The 19,651-nt window shown below is 33.0% G+C and overlaps 1 protein-coding gene across 6 annotated transcripts in view; it reads left to right on the top strand.

Annotated features, from left to right (window-relative positions):
* The window catches only part of LOC106081092 (maternal protein pumilio), an 809,199-nt gene extending 800,130 nt beyond the window's left edge, over positions 1–9,069 (top strand). For all 6 annotated transcript variants that reach the window (XM_059362138.1, XM_013242815.2, XM_013242816.2 and 3 more), the window contains 3 exons: positions 3,967–5,244; positions 5,332–5,500; positions 7,305–9,069. In XM_059362138.1, the coding sequence (XP_059218121.1) occupies positions 3,967–5,244; positions 5,332–5,500; positions 7,305–7,911 (2,054 nt within the window). In that variant the 3' untranslated portion in view covers positions 7,912–9,069. The remainder of the gene's footprint in view (positions 1–3,966; positions 5,245–5,331; positions 5,501–7,304) is intronic.
* Positions 9,070–19,651: the final 10,582 nt, after the last annotated feature.

Below are 19,651 nucleotides of genomic sequence, written 5' to 3'. Positions count from 1 at the left end.
TGTCGTCTCAGGTATCCGATCAGAAATTTCTTTAATTCCTTCAAGGTTTCCTGTCGATTATATCGCGATGGTATGACCTGCCCTTTTCTCTATCCACTCTCCCATGGCCACAGTGGCTGACTCTCCTCTAGAATAGTCTCCAATGCACTAGAGAGCCCTAGGAGATCACCGTAGCGCAGAGGAAAGCATGTTCGCCTATGACGCTGATCGCCTGGGTTCGAATCCTGGCGAGACCATCAGAAATAATTTTCAGCGGTGGTTTTCCTCTCCTAAAGCTGGCAACATATGTGAGATACTAAGCCATGTAAAACTTCTCTCCAGAGAAATGTCGCTCTGCGGCACGTCTTTCGGACTTGGCTATAAAAAGGAGGCGCCTTATCATTGAGCTTAATCTTGAATCGGACTGTGACACATTGATATATGAGAAGTTTGCCCCTGTTCCTTAGTGGAATGTTCATGGGCAAAATTTACATTTCCATTTGGCCCTAGTGAGTGTGGTATACATCGTTTAGGTAAATATGTTTAGCGGTGGTTATTCCACCACCGAAGCTGATAAGGCCTTTGAAATAGATAAGAGTTGATAATATAATAATAAACTTTTGCAAATTTAAAAAGAACCTGGAAGTATGCTTCAATTTTTCAAGGGTTTTTTTTAACTAAAAATGTTAAATTTAAAAACTACAAATTTAATGGCTTGCAGAAAATGATGTTGGTATTATATTTTGTTTCTACAAATTTTTGCATATTTCACCTAAAAATATGCTCTCCCTTATAAAACCATATTTAGTTATTTAAGTTCATCCCTCTAACTTCTATGCCACTTAAAATGCATATGTTTTATATGAATTTGATTAAAACTCTGTGTCCCCTTTTCCCCCAGTGTTGGGAATACCCGGGAAAAATATTCCATTATTAAGTCAGATCCTTCACTTTTTCGATTTTCGCACATACATGTCAATAAATCCAAAAAGCAATGCATACAAAAGACAAGAAAGGTGTCGGATCTCTTATAAAAAAAATAAATTCAACAGTGTATACATGAGACACTAAAGATGGAATAAAATAAAACTTTTAAATTGCATTTTGAGTCTTTTGGGATTTTTGCAGCACTCACTCACACACACACTCAATGTCTCATAGACACATAGACCATTGAAAACGGATGCTGTGCTTAGTAACGGAAACGGATACTAGCATACAAGTCAGTGGCATGCCCCCTTCGTGCCCACCAGGGACATACGTAGATACATTTAGAAAAACAGACAGACGGACGTATGGACGGACACGAATCCTATGCACCTGTGAACGGTCACGTCTGTGAAATGTTCCCCGTTTTTCTGTGGGTTTGGCAGCCAGAGAACGGTAGAGATTTTTAGTTAGATAGACAAACAGACAGATTCCATTCTCCATTTCAAACCTCCCCAACACAACACATCGATGGTGGGAAGGAATACAACCAAACTTCTTCTATGGCGTACGGACAGACAGACAGCCAGATGATACTTTGTGTAACCTCAGCATTTGTTGTACGTGTATATTTGAGTTTGAAATTGCCGAGATTTTAATGCAGTCCCCATGTTGATGGGTTTGTAGCTACAAAAAAGGATGTTTTATCTTTTGCTCACGAGCCCTCTCACTCTGGCTCAGCGGACAATAGGTAATGTCATGAGTACTATCTGCCATATAAAGGTGGCCTAAAGTACAAAGTTTATTTAAGTAGTATTAGCGTACGATTTGTTTTACAACCACGTACATAATCAAAGTAAAGTAAAAGCTTACATTCTATTCTCTTCGACGGCTATTTTTTTGTTTGCTTTTTTGCTTGGTTTTTTTGTTTGCGCCGCATTCCTTCTCTTGGCTTAATTTTTCTTCATTATTGCAGTGGTAGGGTCTGTAAGGCTTTGGGTACCATCGCTCTACTGCTATAACAATGGGCCAAAACCAGGAAATGTTTCTTAGTCACTTACCTCTGGTGTTTGTAATAAACTAATGGTGGCCTTAATATTACATGATTCTGCTGGTGCATGCACTTGCTGTTGGTTTTGCTAAGTTTGGCGAATTGTAGAACAGTTGGGGGGTACAGGGTATGTCAACAGCATGGCCTGGCCATAAGACATTTGTTTGTCGTAAGGTTAACTAAGTTTACTTTAGTTGGGGAAATGAATGAAAATTAATTGAAATAATGTTGATGAAAATTTAATTACAACTACGTTGGAGAAATAGAAACAAATCGCCCAAAAGTATGCTATAAGAAAATGTAAAGGATATTGCAATTAAATGTTTGGGTTTTTGGGGTTTACCATGAAGTTGGTTTGAACTCTTTAAAGTTAAAATTTTTAAGTCTTTTTATTGTTTTGTGGCCAAAGAAATTCAACGACACTCAAAGAAAGTGATTTCTTCTTTAATTTCTATGGTTTAACCAAAAAGTATGCAATTAAATTATTTTAATAAATTGATACGAAAAGTACAAATGCAAATTTGCCCATAAACATTCCATTAAGGAACATGGGCAAACTTTTCTCATATCAATGAGTGCGGTCCGATTAAAGTTTAAGCTCAATGATAAGCGGCCTTCTTCTTATAGCCGAGACCGAAAGGAGTGCCGCAGTGTGACACCTCTTTAGGGAGAAGTTTTAACATGGCATAGTACCTCACAAATTTTGCCAGTATTAGGAGGGGAAAACCACCGCTGAAATTTTTTTTGTCGATAGTCTCGCCAGGATTCGAACCCCGGCGTTTAGCGTCATAGGCGGACATGCTAACCTCTGCGCTACGAGAAATATAGTATAATTTTTATACTATATTTCTCAAATCATACTAAAAACAGATGGACATTAGAATCTTCCCTGTCTAATACCATGTCAATGTTTAACATAACATTTTTGTTGCATACTTTTAGGAATTTTTACTTTTATTTAAATAAATTTCAAGACATTTCAGTATTAAAATTTGGGTTCGATAAATTTTGATTAGAAATTCAAAATCTTTAAACCACAATTATATTTATAAAAGTTATAAAGCTGTAAAAGAGGTGTCGCACTGCGGCACGCCGTTAGGACTCGGCTATAAAAAGGATGCCCTTTATCATTGAGCTTAAACTTGAATCGGACTGCACTCATTGATATGTGAGAAGTATGCCCCTGTTCCTTAGTGGAATGTTCATGGGCATTTTGCAATTTGTGCAACACATTTTATTTAAAAAGATGTTCAAACATTTTTTTATAAAAATAAAACAAACAGCATAAGAACGTCCAGATAGGGAGCTGGATTCTGACTCAACGCCCTTGTTCTGTCTCTTAACATATAAAAAAACTATATTTTCTTATTAGACTAAAATTGTCTATGTGAGTCCATTTTACAACCTTCTACAACCAATTATATTATAAATATAATTGTGTTGCAAAGATTTTGAATTTCCAATCAAAATTTATGGAACCAAAATTTTAATTTACAATTGAAATGGCTATTGAAAGTAAAAGTTCCTAAAAGTATGCAACAAAAATGCTAAACATACGAACTATTAACATTTACATAGTTTTGGCCAGGTAACATCCTAATGTCCATCTGTTTTACGCATGATTAATTAAATATATGGAGTCCAGTGTGAAACGTATGTTAAGATATCAGCCTTGAACGCCTGAGTTCGAATCCTATTTTATCATTGTGCTTACATAGAATCAGACAGCACTCATCGATGTGAGAGAAGTATTCTCAATGTTCCTTTATGGAATATTCGTGGGAAAACTTTAATTTTTCAAATATTATTAAAGAAACTCTTGGTTTTTCCACCTGTTGTTTGAGTATGAAAAATTGTGCGTTTTTTAAATGACTTGGTATTGGCTTCTGGCATTCTTTTTTGTTAATATTAAGCTTACAAAATAATAATACAAACTAAAAATTTTGTTTTGCTAGCAACAATAATATAAAAAACTAATTTTTTCCTTTTTACTCTTCCCTTGCTTTTAGGTCTTGCTCTGAACACCTCATCGTTGACCGGTCGCCGGGATTCCTTTGATCGTACCACTTCTGCCTTCAGTCCCTCTGCCATGGATTATACCAACAGCAATGCGGCCGCTGCCAATGCTGTCTCCTCAACAGTGGCCCAGGCTGCAGCAGCAGCTGCTGCCGCCGCCGCAGCTCGTGGAAAATGGCCGGGTGCCGTTACCAATACCTATGGTGCTTTGGGTGCCACAGCTTCAGCTAGCCCCATTGGAGCGGCCATAACACCACCTCCGCCACCACAATCGTGCCTAATGAATAGTCGTGCTCCTGGAGCTGAATCTAAATATCGTCAACAAATGGCTGTGGGTTTACCGCCAGCTGCTGCTGCAGCTCAAGCTGCCGCTGTGGCTGCTGCTGCCAATAATATGTTTGGCTCGAATAGTTCCCTGTTCTCTAAACACTTGGCCATACAGGGTACCACACCAGCTGCTGCGGCTGCTGCTGCCGCCGCTGCTGCAGCTGCAGCTGCCACACGTCAGGCTGCTGCTGGTGTAGGTGGAGTGGGTGCTGCAGCAGCTGCTGCCGCGGCCGCTGCTGCGGCTGCTGGTGCTGCTGCTGGAGCTCCACAACCAGGACGTTCTCGCCTATTGGAGGACTTCCGCAATCAGCGTTATCCCAATCTACAATTGCGTGACTTGGCCAATCATATTGTGGAATTTTCACAGGACCAACATGGCTCACGTTTCATACAACAAAAGTTGGAAAGGGCCACTGCGGCAGAGAAACAAATGGTTTTCAGTGAAATTCTGGGAGCCGCCTACAGTCTCATGACCGATGTCTTTGGCAATTATGTCATTCAGAAATTCTTTGAATTCGGCACCCCAGAACAAAAGAACACCCTGGGCATGCAGGTGAAAGGTCATGTCTTGCAGTTGGCCTTACAAATGTACGGATGTCGAGTCATTCAGAAGGCCTTGGAAAGCATTTCGGCCGAACAGCAACAGGAAATTGTACGCGAATTGGATGGCAATGTTTTGAAATGCGTTAAAGATCAGAATGGTAATCACGTGGTGCAGAAATGCATTGAATGCGTCGATCCCACAGCGCTACAGTTCATCATAAATGCCTTCAAGAGCCAAGTGTATTCGCTGAGCACCCATCCGTATGGATGTCGAGTGATACAACGAATACTGGAACATTGCACCGCAGAGCAGACGCAACCGATATTGGATGAATTGCATGAGCACACGGAGCAATTGATACAGGACCAGTATGGCAATTATGTTATACAACATGTTTTGGGTAAGCCTTTTTTTTTGAGGGGTGGGGGAAGGGACAAAATAAAGGTAAATAATTTTTTTTTCGTTCTCACTTTCTCCACTATTTTAGAACATGGCAAACCCGAGGATAAATCAATTTTGATTAATAGCGTAAGGGGCAAAGTTTTGGTCTTGTCACAGCACAAATTCGCTTCCAATGTGGTGGAGAAATGTGTCACACATGCTACACGGGCCGAACGTACAGCTTTGATTGATGAAGTCTGCACATTCAATGACAAGTAAGTATTTCCTCTACCAGATGGGGGATGGGAACATCGTATATTGTCTATTTGTCAAGCTGTTTTAATGAGAGCTAAAAATGTATTGAGGCAATCTTTCGAACACCTGGTGGTCATTTGCCCAAATGTTTTTGAACATGTGCTAACCAATTGGGGGTGTGGGGATATTCTTCAAGATGTTTGATGAAAATTTGGAAAATATTGAACCCAAAGGGTGGCATAACGAATTTCTGATAAGAACTCTTTGGAATTAAAAAGGCTGATGAATCAATGTAAATAGTTTTAAAGGGTGATTTTTTAGCTTTTATCTTTATGGCAACACTGGTTTAAACAGCTCATGCACATTTCGTGTTTTGTTTCACTGTCATGCATCTATAATTAAACCATGAATCGTCATACAAACGGACAACGCTTGGAAATTATGAAATTTTAGTATCAAAATGCGTGCTATGTTAAGAAAATTCATCGCGCGCTTCTTCCATTTTAACGGCGAAGGTCATTTTTGGCCTAATGGGTACGTAAGTAAGCGGAATTGTCGATTTTGGAGTGAAAATCGGCCAGAAGCATTGCAAGAGCTAGCAATTCTACCAGAACAAGTCACAGTTGGGTACGGTTCAGGGCCGGTGGCATCATTGGACCACACTTCTTCAAAGATGATGCGAATCGTAATGAAACTGTAAATGGTAAGCACTATCGTCATGATATGACGATATCAACTTTTTTTGCCCAAAATGCAAGAGCCTGACTTGCATGACATGTGGTTGCAACAAGACGGTGCCACATGCCGAGCGTCGAGTTCGGTGAACATTTATTTCACGTTCGGGACCGGTCAATTGGCCGCCTAAATCGTGCGATTTAACGTCTTTATTTTATTTTTTTTGAGGCTATGTTAAAGCTCATGTCTATACAGATATGAGCTTTAACTCCACTACTATTTAGCAGTGGATCCCACCCACTAATTAGCTGTCGTGTTTTAATTTAGCCCTATCCAGTGCAAGTCAGATAGTAGTAGCAATCTGCCATCTGACTCACTTAGACATTTTCGTCCATTGTGATACCACAAGAACAGAAGAAGGGTGTGTTGAACCATCCAGATCGCTTTAAAAAGCCCAATAACTTGCAAACGTTGACATCCACTAAATCAGACAGGTTCTTAAAAAAAAGAGAACCTAAAATGGAATTCCTTCCGACTGCTGGTGCGGGACACATACACAGAAGGTGTTCTATAGTCTCTTCTTCTTCGATGTCTTCACAGCTCCTGCAAAAGTCGTTGTTGCCAACCTTCAGTCAGTCAGCATGTTTTCTGATTAGACAGTGAAATGTTATGACGGACCCAAGGGCGAGACGTCTGTTCTAGCCAATGACAGCAAATCAGTAGAGCTCTTCAAGTCTAGATTAGGCCACATAGTTTTGGAATGCTCACAGCCCCCTCTTTTTGACCATCTATCATTCGTTGTCCCTTCGGCCTGGTCCTGAAAACTTAGCTTACATGTCGCTAGAGGCATACCCACAGATTCCAGTATCCCTGGAATGTATTGGGCAGTTGCTATTCTCTCAAGCTCGTCCGGACTTTTGCTTTTGCTCTGTTGAAGAGTTTTTTGCAGTCCTTACTTAGACCAACCAGCTCTGGGGTCCACCATGGATCACATCTCATTACACTAAAGTGAAAAAAAAACATAAAAATAGATTAAAAATTGATTTTTGAATCGAAACTTCGATTTTTCTCATAATTTTTTTTTTTGAGACGCACTAATTTTTTTTTTAATTTTTACTAATAATTCTTTTGCCTTTCACCCCTCTTTAGCGCCTTACACGTCATGATGAAAGATCAATATGCCAACTATGTGGTCCAGAAAATGATCGATGTCTCTGAGCCAACACAACTCAAGAAACTCATGAACAAGATACGACCACACATGGCCGCATTGCGTAAATACACCTATGGCAAGCATATCAATGCCAAATTAGAGAAATATTTCATGAAAACATCAAATCCCATTACCTCAACATCGGCAGCCAGCACCGTCACAGGTGGTGTGGGAGGATCAACATCAGCCGTAACATCCGCGGGAATGTCAGTCACCGGTTTGCCCGTATCCGCAGCCACCGGCATGAGTGTAACAACAACGGCGGCCATTAGCGCCTCATCATTAGCCCCCAGCCCCTTGACCAATACCACATCCGTAGTCACCGCCAATAACTCGAATAATAATGCAGCAGCTGCCGCCGCCGTACAGGCCTTGGAAAATGGCATTATGGTCAATGCCTCATCAATGGCCCAATCCATGGTGGGTGTAAATTCCTCAGTCTCGACCAGCAGTAACAGCCAGAGCAGCACACTGACCTCATCGGTAACAGTGGCCAGTAATTTGGGACCCATTGGTCCACCCACCACAAATGGGGTTTTGTAAGCAGCAGGAGAAACGCAGTAGAAGACGAGGGATATCACTAAATATGCTCTGTGAGATATAAAGCGCGAGAGAGCCAGCAAGTAGAAATATCTTGCTGGCCAATTTTATTAGAATAGTAGTAAGAGAAACAAGAAAACTCAATGGCTAACCGAACTACAAACAAGCTACAGATTTTGAATTCTGAATTCTAAAGCAAACATAGAAACTCTTTCAAGAAATGGAAATTGAAAAAGGAGAAGAATCTAATGAGTTAACCCCCTGTAGAGAAATCAAGAAACATTTATCACACAATTTTATAAAAACAAAAAATAGAGCATTCGCTTTGTGACATGGGAGTAAATATAGCTGTATAGCTTTCCCCATAACACTAACCACACACTGGCCCTACTACCAGCCTCCAAAACGTAGAGACTCCTGGGGGTTCTAAGAATTTTATATATTTTTGCAAGACTACAAAAAAGAGAATAAAAATCTAAAAAAAATTGACTTTTTGCAAAAAAAAATTAATAAGAAAACAAAACAAAAAATTGTATAAAGTTAAGCCAAGAGAAAAAAAAATGTAGAAAAAAATGGATTTTTTATGAAAAACCACACAAGAAGAAGAAAATTGTCTAAAAACACACACACACACATACACACAACTAAGCAACCAACCAAGAAACATAATTTTTTAAAGAAAAGAATGATACATTGAGAGAACACACACAAATGTTTAAGTTAGTTTGTAATTTGTAATTTTTTGTCCCTCTACCCTAGAGATAGAAATCCCCCACTTTACTCTACTACCTACCTACTTAGATCTAATCCTTGTACTACTTAGAACTATGATTACTACTACAACAACAACTACAAATATGTATTTTTTTTGAAATTAGGACAAAAATTGAGAAAAGCATGAGCAAGTTTTGTATTATTATTTTTCCGAAATTTTTTGCTATATCTTTTTTTTAAATATTGAAAAGAGATTTCGAGATGGTGATTTTGGGCTTACAACCTAAAGGGGACATAGAATCTATGAGAGAGAAAGAGAGAGAGGGAAAGAAATATCGTTTTTGGGGCTTGTGTTTGTAAAATTCTAATGTATATTTAAAACAAATTGTATGCTTAATTTAACTTTTCGTTTTATATATGTACTATAATCTCTAAAATGAACAATTTTGTAAAGTTCTTATTTAAATTGTGAAAAAAAAACTTTATTTTATTATTATTTTCGATTTATTACCAAAGGGAATATTTTTTAATTTATATAACTTAAGTTACAAAACAACATTATTTGGACTATAACTATTTTAGAGATTTTACAACTATGATTAAAAAAGAAACAACAATTTATTTGCTTTGAAATTGCTAGCCCTTTAAATTAATGGCTTTAATATATATTCAAAATTCATAAAAAAAAATTTCGTTTTCACCAAAAAGTTTGCTATAAAATTCAAAATAAGAAATTTGCGTCGGAAAATATTGCTATAAAAATTACCACAAGGCTTTCCAATTTCTATTGAAAAAAAAAATGCGAAAAAAAAATTTCCTGAAAAAATTGACCTAAAATTAATTAAGTGATCAAAAAATCGATTTCTTTAAAATCCTTTAGCTAGATTTTTGGTTGCTTTTTTACCTAAGCCCATTATCGAATATTCGATTCGACAATGAAAATTATCAAATTCTGATCTGTCAAAATGGTCTTAAGATGATAACAAGAAACAACTCCTTCAGTTATCGCTAACCAATATTTCGATTATAGAGTACATTTCATAATTATTCACAAATTCAACTTGTCCATAATTGATAAATGTTAGTGTGGCAAAACAAACTTTAGAATTTTTCAAGCAGTCAATTGTTGGGTTATCGCAGATTCGCATTCTTCAAATACTCTTCGAAGTTGGAAAAAATTAAACTCAGCCATAATGAAATGCCTTTTTGTTTGGTTTAATCCAAAATATATCACATGCAATGGATAGGATAGTTATCGACATCATGCAAAAACACATGGTCAATATTAGATCATCAACTGAACAATAACTTTTTCTCGAAAAATATCGATTGTTATCCGGAATGTATAGATTTTTATCAACATTTTTTATAGAAATATACAGATTTGTATCGATTGTTATCGTTATATATATTTTATAGATATGTACAGATTTCTATCGATTGCTATCGAGGTTTCAACGAATGGTATTGATTTTATCGAAACGTATCGGTTTCTATCAAAATTATCGATTTCTATCGAAATGTTTTATTTTTTATCGAAATGTATCGATTTTTTTCGAAAAGCATAAATTTTTAGCGAAATGGAGCGATTTTATGTTAAAATAACTGACTTGAGATAAAGAAAAGCCACTTTAAATGAATTTTTATCAATTTTTTTAATATAATGCTTCATATCGATAATCGATAAATATCATTTCAAAACTAAAATAAATTTTTACTCGGCATGGACAATTTTTGATCTTAGTTTATCTCCACAAGTTCTGTTTTTGATGATCGTTTTAAAGAAATTTATCGCTTTTATCGATTTTTGATCAAATTTATTGATTTTATCGATTTTTGATCGAAATGCATCGATGTTTGTTCATTTAATAATTCAGTATTTCGAAACTTGACTTTATATAAACTAATGTATCTTTAACATTGTATTTTTTCAGCAAGTTCAAATTTTGGTTATCAGAGAATTAAATTTTTTATTGAAATGTATCGATTTAGTATCTTGTATGTATCGATTTTAACGAAACATCGATCTACATTTCGATTTTTATCGAAATGTGTCAACATTTTTATCGTAATGGATCAATTTTTATCGAAATGTTTAGATTTTAATCGAAATGTATGGATTTTTATCGAAATGTTTCGATTCTTATCGAAACTTACCGATTTTTGTTTATTTATGTTAAAAAAAAAAAAATTGAGAAGCCACTTTCGTTAATCGATAAATATCCTTTCATATAAAGAAAGCCATTTTAAATGAGTTTTTATCACATGTTTTTAATATAAAGCTTCATATCGATAATCAATATATATCATTTCAGAACTGAAACAAATTTTTACTCAGCATGACACAATTTTTGATCTTAGTTTATCTCAACAAATTCAATTTGTGATTATCGCTTTTGTCGAAAATGATCGATTTTTGGTCAAAATTCATCGATGTTTGTTCATTGAATAATTCAGTATTTTTAAAACTTGTCTTTAGATACATTAATTTAAAATAACATTGTATTATTTTATCAAGTCCAAATTTAAATTATCACAGAATTAAATTTTTTATCGAAATGTATCAATTTTGTATGTTTTTATGTATCGATTTGTAACGAAACATATCGAATTAAACATCGATTTTTATCGAAATGTATCGATTTTTATCGAAACGAATCGGTTTTGATCGAAATGTAACGATTTTTTTATCTATTCGATTTTTCGATATATTGCTACTTATAAATAATCAATAAATATCGTTGCAGATCCGAAACAGCTTTTCCTCGCCACAGCAGAATTTGTTATAAGATTATCTCAGAAAGTAAAATTTTTGATTATCGCAGAATTAATTAATTTTTCGGATTGTGTTGATTTTTGACAATCATCATTTTTGACTTGATAAAAGCAAAAAAATCATCCAAAGACCTAAGGCACAGCAGAAAAGAATATTTAGTCTAATAATAACTATTTAATGCAAATAAAATTCGACTAAATACTTTATTTCGAATATCGGTCATTTTTTATAGCTACTTAACAACATTCGCAATAAAACCCATTCAAATATCGACTTCGTTAATATAATCAGAAGTCGAGTTAAAATGTTATCGAAATATATGGATTTTTTAACATCTCATCTGAATTGTTGAAAATAAAAATGCATGAGGGTCTTAAGGTATCGTAATAAAGATCTAACTGATTTAAATTGAGGATTTTAAATCGACTTTTACGATTACACCAAAAATTGCTATATTTCTATAGTCAGAATGAATTCATTTAGCAACTCTTATTGATAATCAAAAGATTCACTCACTTGTTTTTTCTCTGAGACATATGGATAAATAAACAAACTTTGTTTCTTAGTTCTACAATAATTCAAAGAAATCAATTGAAGGTACGCGTCCTCTTTACCGACTGTTATCGAAAGTTATCGTTTTGGCTTTGGAAACCTAATATCGAAAATTTTGAAACAAACTGATTTAAAAATTACAAATAATCTTCAAAATTGTATAGTAAATATGTTTAAAAACCAAATATTAAGAATACTTTAAATGGTCTTATACTAAAGGCATTCGATAAAAATCTAATTACATAGTAAAAAAACCACTTATATTCCCTACGTGTAATTTCAAAATTGTATATAAAATGTAGTGAATTAATGCCCTTAAAAAGTGCAACTTCTCCTTTTGTCTCTCTATCTTTTCTCTCTTTAATAGAACTGAGTTATAGACTGTATCGCTTGTTATCGAAAGATGCCTAGAGCGTCTTATGCTGTGCAAGTCAGATGAATTCCAAAGCAATGTTTGCCGTGGTTTATTTTAGTATTATATAATGCAAATCGCGGTTAATTGTTTCTTATTATTTGTTTTTTGCATGTTATCGATAACTTACCAGTACATTGTTGCACTGAAATTTTATACAGAACATTTGATTTTCACTGAATAGGACTAAAATAAAACACCAATTGTACACGTTTGTAATTGATAATTGTTATGTTTTACTTTAGCCCAATCCAGTGCAAGGCAGAAGTTTTGGATAGAAAATCATTGTGAGGTTGTAAGTGGTAAGTTATCGATATCATGCGATAGCAAATGATTAGAAGATTTATTGTGATTTGCACTATATAGTGCTAAAATTAAACACAGTAGCTATGTGATAACAGATTATAGAAACCGATAAATCAGGGTTTGCCCTATATAGGACTAAAATAATGCCAGCATATTATGTACATGATAACTATTGTCACTACATATGATGTGCCTTATTTTAGTACTATACCGCGAAAATCACATGTAATTGGCTGCTACCGCATGATATCGATAACCATCACTACATATGATGTCTTCTTTTAGTACTATGCAGTGAAAATCACATTTTATCGGTTGCTTCCGCATGATATCGATAACCATCACTACATATGATGTGTCTTCTTTTAGTACTATGCAGTGAAAATCACATGTTATCGGCTGCTACCGCATGATATCGATAACCATCACACATATGATGTGTCTTCTTTTAGTACTATGCATTGAAAATCACATGTCATCGGCTACTACCGCATGATATCGATAACCATCACTACATATGATGTGTCTTCTTTTAGTACTATGCAGTGAAAATCACATGTCATCGGCTGCTACCGCATGATATCGATAACCATCACTACATATGATGTCTTCTTTTAGTACTATGCAGTGAAAATCACTTCGGCTACTGCCGCATGATATCGATAACCTTCACTACATATGATGTGTCTTCTTTAAGTACTATGCAGTGAAAATAAATTGTTATCGGCTGCTACCGCATGATATCGATAACCATATTCTTTAACTTTGCGCGGTATTTCTATCCACTTTAGCTATAGTACCCTGGACGAGTGAAAATAAAACTTGATCCCATTTGCTAATTTTTGCTAATTCTGGATAGCAAGCGATTACAGTCGATAACTCATAGACTAGATAATATTACATCATAACTCGAACCCAAAATCTCCCATCTTTTGAACTGAACTGAAAGAAAAATCTCAAAATAATGCGGAAAATCTCTTCGTATGTGTTTTTTTCTTTTTTTTTATAAATACTGAGTAAATAATTTGTACGTAATAACATATACATATATAAATATAATTTTTTTTAGATTAAGAAAAAAAACAAAAATTCCTATACAAAAATCATGATTTTAAATAAAATGAAAAAACAAAAGCGAGCCAACCAATGAGAAGATAGAAAGATTTTGACTTTCCTAGGGCGCTCGAAAGGCTTGACCTTTTATTTTTTTATATATATATATAGAAAAAAACCTGTGAAATAACAACAAAACACACACACCCACACATACTGATGAATGTAAAACGTTTATTTCATTTTATATATAAATATGTATACTTTACTATCTAATTATTAATTATTATTACTATTAAAATTATTTACAATTATTTTGTGTTTATGTGTAAGTGTACAAGTGTAGATTTCGTTTCATTTGAATATAACAACAATATTAAACAACAATCCCCTAATATTAATTTTTCGTTTTTAAATTTAAGAAATTACTTAACATTAAAATCAACCACAACCACAACAACAACAACAACCAAAACTATATATTGAAGTAATAAATTATAATTAATAATAATAATAATGATAATATTGTGTTGAATGTATTGTATAAAAACAAAATGTGTAATGTTCAAAAAACCAACAACAACAACAAAACTTAACAAATTATGTAAACTTTTGTGTAAAAAAAACAACAACAACAACCAACAATTATATTAATTAAAAATCAGCAAAAACAAAAAATTTAATATCAAATTCTTTAACAACATCTCTCTCTCTCTACTAATGCTGAGACACGGAATGCGTAGATTGGAGAGAGTGAGTGAGTGTCATCAGATTTTTTATGGAACTAGAGATTTCTTGAAGGGGAAATCTCTTAAGAGTAAAACAAATTCACTCATCATCAGAAGCCTGCTAGTCTAGAATTTGAATTGTATGGTGGGTTTTAATTGGAAACTTTTTTTAAAAAAGAAACATAATAAAAAAAAACATCTTGTCATACATGGATCATAATCATTAAAAAAATACACTTAAAAAAAACACAGACACACCATATGCATGTACACATTGGCCTGATTTGATATTTTCCATAAATCTTGGTATGTGTCTAAGGGGGAAAGGTAGCAAAAATATTTTTTCCTGAAAAACCCTTAAATGAAAGAACTTTTTTTTATATATTTTAGAAATTTCAAACTTTCAAAAATTTTTAATATTTTTAGGGCCGTATTCAAAAAACCTAAAATAGATTTGAAATAGGTTTATTTGAAAGATTTCCTTTATAGAAATGTCAAATAAAACTATTGAAGAAAAAAATAAAAAGTGAGATATATGCGCGAATCTTAGAAGAAATTACAAGAAGAAAGTCGGGCGCAAGAGACTTAACATTAAAATCAACCACAACAACAACAAAATTACAAGAAAAGAGTCGGACGCGCAAGAGACCATCTTTCATATAATGCGGCTATCTTTATGGCACAGACCTCTCTGCCTGAAGGAATGCAAGTCTTTAACTCCATCTTTGAGAAATCTGTGAGGTCTCACAGACTTCCACCATACAAGAGCCCCATCTATCCGTATTCCTTTTCCAAGACAATTTCGAATATAATATTAGGCAAGGATATTTCGCCTTCGTCGACAACTGCAGGTTGAACCGGTTCAGACTGGAGTCTAAAATCCGATAACTCATATCTCGGAGTGAAGAGGGCCAACTCTATATTTCCTGGGGTCATTCTCCAATCATGTCTTAGTCCATCTCCGCGTTCTTTCTAGTGAACTTTCCATAATATCGCTTATAGTCGACAGAAAGTTGCTTCGCAGTACGACGTAGGCCGCATATGCAGTAGTCGTCCGCCGATGCGATCATTCTCATGCACTCTCTAAGATCCAACAAATTTTGGTCATCAATCACTAGTTTCAAGAGAATTGGCGAGAATACACCTCCCTGAGGAGCTCCTCTTGTCATTCGCTTTCTGACCACACTATCTTCGAAATCCGTGTTGATAATCCTGCCACGTAGCAGAGAAACTCGGTTGAACACCTAGCGTTCCAAAGTGGTGACTATCGAAACAACTCTACGTTGTAAAGTGCTTCCTCATCATATCCGGGAAGAGTGCCATTGCGTACTCCTTGCCCTTGCCCTTGAGGTATGTATGTTGTTGCCCCATTAAAAAGTAATTGGTCCTGTTGTCCCTCATGCAATGGTACGTATGTAGACTACAGCTTGCTTGCCAAGTTACATTGCTCCAAGTGCTGGTTTAAAGCGAGCGGCTGCTGCGCTAGAAATGGTGGTAATTCACTGATGCGGCGATTGAAGTGTTCTTTGTAGCCGTTCCAATTGGCTTTCTTGGTGTCCTGTTATCCCTCATGCAAGGGTTCGTAAGTAGACCACAACTTGCCTGCCAATGCCGGTGCTTAAGAAACATTGCTCCAAGTGCTGGTATGAAGCGAGCGGCTGCTGCCTCAATGATGTCTACAGATTTCTTCTCAGCAAATGTAGATCTGTGGAAGTTGGCAGTTCACTGATGCGGCGATTGGAGTGTTCTCTGTAGCCGCTCCAATTGGCTTTCTTCTGTTTGATAAACATCTCACATACATTTTTATTGAATTTCGAGAAAGTCTTATGCCATTTTTTTCAATTCACTTGCTTAACAAATCCCATTGATACGAAAATCAGAACCAATTGCCCCATTTAGTTACTATTGTAACAAATGAACGCTTTTAATAATTCTAGACATAAATTTTTCATTCCATATTTTATTTTTAACAAATTTTTTAATTTTTTTTGTTGGCCAAAATGTACGATTTCTTCACCGATCTTTCTTTTATCATCTGGCAATGGAATTATACTTGAGTTGTCATCCATAATCGACCCCTACTTTTTTTTGTTACAAATTTTAGGTTCTTATCTTTGTCTTCATCCGTTACAATGATGAACATAATTTCTTTCTTTTTGTACCGTTGTGGTCTGAATTTTATAAAAATCAGCCTTACCACCCATTAAAAATGTTTTTCAAACAAAATTTGTTGTGTTTATAAAAGTCGCATTATTAGCTTACTAAAAAATCAAAATTTAAAGCATACTTTTAGGCTGTTCTAAACAATTCTCTCAAAATACCAGGAGGAAAATCGTATTTTTTTTTTTTTGTTTTTCAATATGCCAATATCTATGGAAAATTGTTTTTGTTTTAATATTTTTTTTTATAATTTTTTTCCAAAACTTAATTTTCAAATATTAAAGCTGGCAAATGTGGACATAACTTTTTTTACACATAAAATCAAAATATTTTCATAAATTAAATACATTACACACTTTTCAACACTCATACAAACACAAGCAAACATTGATTGATATATTGTCGTCATCATCATCTTCATATATATATATATATATAACAAACAAATATAAATATATAAATATTATAAAATATAATCTCTTATAAATATTCTTATATAAAACAAAAATAAATTTAAACAATTAGTGAAAGTGAAAACTTGATTAACACAAAACAAAGAAACAACTTTCAAAGTAGCTTTAGATTTTTAACAATTTAACATGAAAGAAAATAAATAAAAAAAAAACAAAAACACAACAAGAAGTAAAATCTCACCCTTAATTAGAGAGATCAGCAAAATAAGGCATTTTCATAAAAAGTTTAAAAGGAAAATTTTGAAAAAAAGAATTTAGAATATTTTTTTAACTTAAGATTTTAAGGAAAACAGTCTTAAGTTTAAGAGCAAAGGCATTTCCACAAAAATTTTAAAAAATAAATTTTTAAACCTTTTTTTTTTTAATTTTTGTTTTAAGATTTTAGGAAAAAATTCTTAGTTTTAAACATAAGGCGTTTTCAAAAACCTTTGAAAAAATTTATAAAAAAATATTTTAAATTTAATTTTTTTTAATTTGTTATATATTTATAATTTTTTTATTTTTTTAATTTTGTATATTTTTTTAATTTTTCATATATTTTTTTGATTTTTTTTTTTAATTTTTTATATTTTTTTAATTTTTTGTTTTTTTTTTTTAATTTTTTATATATTTTTTAATTTTTATATTTACTTACGTTTTTAATTTTTTGTTTATTTTTTTTTTAATTTTTTTTTATATATTTTTTTTAACTTTTATATTTTTTAATTTTTTAAGGTCCTATATTTTTTATTTTCTTTTATTTTTGTATCTTTTTTTTCTTATTTTTTTTTTAATTTTTTTTTTTTAATAAATGCCTTGAGTTTTTTTTCTCAAAAATTTTGCTGAATTTCTTAGGTGAGTGAGTTTTATTTCCAAAAAAAATAGTTTTATAGAGACAACAACAAATGCAAATAAAAAAGAGAAAAAACTTAAAAATCGCAACACAATTCAAATAAAAACATTTTTGATAACAAAAAAATATAAGAATTCAAATATTTGATATTGAAATAATTATAAAAAAAACACTCACACAAGACATAAACTAAATTGACTTTTAAATTTTTTCCGTTTTGAAATGTTTTTTAAACAAGGTCACCAATACCACACCCTCTTTTTAACAATGTCAAGCACCCCTTTGCATTTCGAAAATAAAAGCCCAAAAAAAAAACACGCATGAAATTACACAAACAAACAATTGTACATTTTTCGTTTTTTATCAAAAGAAATTTTTTATTTTGCATAGAAAACACTGTATATCTTTGTAATTAAAAAAAAGCAACCACATTCTCATACACACACACACATACAAAATTCCTTATATCCCCTTATATCCTTTTGCAACATAAATCCCTTCCCAAAAAACCTTTGCTCTCCAAACATTTGTTAATAATGATTTTGTAATTTTTTGTAAAAATGAGCCACCATACCATACTCGAATTCCTTAACTATCCCAAACTCTCCCAAAAGAAGACCGAACACAAAACAATTTTTTGTTAAGTTGAAGGTTTAGTAAATATATATAAATAACAAAAAAAGAGAAAAATTGTATGTTTTGTAAAATTATCCATTTATTTGTTAAACTTTTTTGATGTATGCGAAATTTTAAGAAAAAAAAAAAACTCCTCAAATGCATTAAAATTTTTTCTACTTCATAAATGATTAGCAAAATCGCCAATTCCTCGCTTTTTATTTTAAAAATCATATAAACAACTCAAAACTCCTATAGTAGAGGTACATTTTTTTTTAATTTATTAAAAAATTTAATTTTTATATTTAACAAAAATCATGATTATTTCTTTAATTATAATAAAAACTCATTAAATTTTATTTAGTCTAGAACAAAACCCTTCACACCTCTTCTTTTTGTTTGTAGTAATACCCTGTAAGTTTTTTTTTTTTTAATTTTAAATTTGTCATCATTATGTCATAATATATTTTTCTCAATTTGTATTTTCATTTTTTAGGAAAAGAAAAGAAAAAACGAAAATAAAACTAAACAGAGAGGGAATTGATGGAAAGTTTTGCGCTTTGTTATTATTAATGATAATTGTATAACATTATTTGTATTTTCTAATTCATAATTATTTTACTCTGTATTTTTAATGAGACAAAAAATAAGTATAGATGTGTATGCGTTTAAATATATAGCAACCACAACAACAATTTTATTTTGTAAATTGTCATTGTCATCTCGCTCGCTTTTATTTTAAGAAAGTATCACCACCACCACCAACAACAACAACTCCCTCTTTTTATTATTAATAAATTGAAGAAAATAAAAACTATGTTTGTAAATTCTATTTGAAAAATGATTATAAATATATAAATACATACATACATGCATAAATACATACTTATAAATAAAAGAAATTACATTATTATTAATTTTTAATGAAACAACAACAACAACAATTGCAACAAAAGAAATATATATATATATATGCGAAAATAAAACAAAAACATTTTGGCTTTCTTTTTTTCAAAATTTCGTTTAGTTTTGTTTCTTGTTCTGTTTTCTGGAAATTAGCATGCATTAGCATTCTGTAAAGTAAACGAAATTTGTGCAGAGTATATGATATTTTTTGATAAA

Source organism: Stomoxys calcitrans, chromosome 2 (genome assembly GCF_963082655.1).
Source record: "Stomoxys calcitrans chromosome 2, idStoCalc2.1, whole genome shotgun sequence".
Classification (NCBI taxonomy): Eukaryota; Metazoa; Arthropoda; class Insecta; order Diptera; family Muscidae; genus Stomoxys; species Stomoxys calcitrans.
This window is presented reverse-complemented; position numbering and strand designations above follow the sequence as displayed.